Raw genomic sequence first — 2,816 nt, 5'->3', positions numbered from 1 at the left:
GGGCGTTGTGGCGGGCGCCTGTGGTCCCAGCTACTTGGGAGGCGGAGGCAGGAGACTCACTTGAGCCCAGGAGTTGGAGGTTGCTGTGAGTAGTGAAGCCATGGCACTCTACCCAGGGGGACAGCTTGAGGCTCTGTCTCAAAAAAAAAACCAAAAAAACAAAATTGTCATTAGGCAAGTTTCAGAAGTGCTTGCCTTCTTCCTTCTCACTCAGAAGTAGGATAGAGCAAGTCCTGGGTGCACTCGAGCTCCCTGTGCAGACTGCTGTCCCACTGTGATGACTCTGCATGGCAGTGAGTCTCCTCTCCTTCCAGTTTTCAGTCTCCGTGTACAGATGGAGGGTGTCAGCACTTTCCCATGAAAGTCTGATAGGTCTGATTAGCAGTAGACATGCCCACAGCACTGTCCACATTAGCAGTAATGTCTGGGGTGCTGGAATGTGCCTGGCAGTGTTTTTTTTTTGAGACAGTCTCACTTTGTCACCTGGGTAGAGTGCCATGGCATCATACCTCACAGCAACCTCAAACTCTTGGACTCAAGCAATCTTCTAGCCTCAGATTTTCTATTTTTAGTAGAGACAGGGTTTCACTCTTGCTCAGACTGGTCTCAAACTCATGAGCTCAGGCAATCCACCTACCTCAGCCTCTCAAGAGTGCTAGGATTATAGGTGTGAGCCACCACGTCCGGCTGGGCCTAGCATTTTTTAAGTGCTGTTCCAAAGTAGAGTGTGCATCTGAATCTCTGTAGTGTGGTTCTCCCCCTCCCTGAGCAGAGGACAGGTAGGTGGCTAATGGCACCTGCCGTGCACTTTCAGGCTCAGATCCACCTGCTTGGAAACATAGTGATCTGGGTTTCGGGCAGCCTTGCCATAGCGGTCTACACCCTGCTCTTCTTGTGGTACCTGCTCCGACGGCGAAGAAACGTGTATGACCTCCCTGAAGGTGAGTGCAGCTTACACAATGTCACCTTTACTTTTTCTCATGCTAATGGTGGTTCGTTTATGCTTCTATGACAGCCATTCTCACCAGAAACCTATGCCAAAAGGGTTCTTCTTTTGTTTTATATTGGATAAAGTTCAGTTTTTGTTGTTGTTGTTGTTAGACATAGTATCACTTTGTTGTCCTGGGTAGGGTGCCGTGGTGTCACAGCTCACAGTAACCTCAAACTGTTGGACTTAAGCAATCCCCTTGCCTCAGCCTCCTAAGTAGCTGGGACTACAGGTGCCTGCCACAACGCCCAGCTATTTTTAGAGACGAAGTCTTGTTCTGGCTCAGGCTGGTCTTGAACTCCAGGCAATCTACCCACCTTGACCTCCCAAAGTGTTAGAATTAATTACAGGCTTGAGCTACTGCACCCAGCCAACTTCAATATTTTTGTCTCACTAGAGACGAAATGTCTCAGTTAAGATCCCTGTGGGTGGCTCGGCACCTGTGGCTCAAGTGGCTAAGGCGCCAGCCACATACACCTAAGGTGGCGAGTTCAAATCCAGCCCGGGTCCGCCAAAACAACAATGATGGCTGCAACCAAAAAATAGCCGGGCGTTGTGGCGGGCACCTGTGGTCCCAGCTACTTGGGAGGCTGAGGCAGGAGACTTGCTTGAGCCTAGGAATTGGAGGTTGCTGTGAGCTATGATGCGAAGGCACTCTACCCAGGGGGATAGCTTGAGGCTCTGTCTCAAAAAAAAAAAAAAAAAAGATCCCTGTGGGTTAGAAGCTTCTCCAACGGCCCTGTGGTGTGTCAGGCAGGAAGGGCTCTCCAGCCTCACCCCTGCTGTCTGCCTGCATCGGAAAAGGCTGGGTGAAACCCGGCAGCCAGGTCTGGTACTCTGGGAGGTTGTAGGGGTGGGGTATTCATTGAGTTTAGGAGTTTGAGACCAGCCTGCATAAAAAGCAAGACCCTGTCTCTACTAAAAACAGAAAAATTAGGCTGGGCACAGTAGCTCACACCAATAATCCTAGTACTCCAGGAGGCTGAGGCAAGTGGATTGCTTGAGCTCATGAGTTCAAGACCAGCCTGAGTAAAAGCGAGACCCCCATCTCTACTAAAAATAGAAAAACTGAGACAAGAGAATCGCTTGAGGTTGTTGTGAGCTATGATGCCATGGCACTCTACCCAGGGTGACAGCTTGAGACTCTGTCTCAAAAAAAAAAAATGAAAATTAAAATAGAAAAATTAGCTAGCATGATGGTACATAGCAGTTACTTAGGAGGCTGAGGCAGCAGGATTTCTTGAACCCAGGAGTTTGAGTGAACTACAGTGGGATACTGAGACCCTGTCTCAGAAAAGAACAGAATCGCCCAGTGCAGACTAGGTTTGCTAAGGGTACATTCTCTCTGCTGCCTCTTCCTGCTTTGCTGGGCTAAGTAGACAAATATGGCCCCTCCGTGGGTCATAAGCCCCAGTCTCAGACCCAACTTGGAATTCCTAGATGAGCCCAGACTGGCCCAGGTGGGACTGCCCCTGCCAGCAGGGTATCCCAGAGCTGCCAGATTAGGCTGCTATTTCACAGAAGAAAGGGATTATTAGGGACTGGGAGGAGGCTGCTGAAACATTGTTCATTCTTCCTCCAGTGGGAGGGGTTGAAGGTAGAGTAAGTAATAATTTCAAGATGAGAAAACGTGCATGTGGTTCGGAGCCTGTGGCTCAAGCAGCTAAGGCGCCAGCCACATACACCTGAGCTGGTGGATTCGAATCCAGCCTGGGCCCGCCAAACAGCAATGACAGCTCTGACCAAAAAAATAGCTGGACATTGTGGCAGGCGCCTGTAGTCCCAGCTACTTGGGAGGCGGAGGCAGGAGACTCGCTTAAACCCAGGA

The 2,816-nt window shown here is 50.0% G+C and overlaps 1 protein-coding gene across 1 annotated transcript in view; it reads left to right on the top strand.

The window, feature by feature from the left end:
- The window catches only part of POMT1 (protein O-mannosyltransferase 1), a 21,906-nt gene that overhangs the window by 17,922 nt on the left and 1,168 nt on the right, over positions 1-2,816 (top strand). The window contains exon 18 of the mRNA XM_012808297.2: positions 815-941. Coding sequence (XP_012663751.1) covers positions 815-941 — 127 coding nt within the window. The remainder of the gene's footprint in view (positions 1-814; positions 942-2,816) is intronic.

This window comes from Otolemur garnettii, unplaced genomic scaffold (assembly GCF_000181295.1).
Source record: "Otolemur garnettii isolate 467f Iridium unplaced genomic scaffold, OtoGar3 scaffold00087, whole genome shotgun sequence".
NCBI classification, from domain to species: domain Eukaryota; kingdom Metazoa; phylum Chordata; class Mammalia; order Primates; family Galagidae; genus Otolemur; species Otolemur garnettii.
The sequence above is the reverse complement of the archived record's forward strand: the minus strand, read 5'-3'. Positions and strand labels throughout refer to the sequence as shown.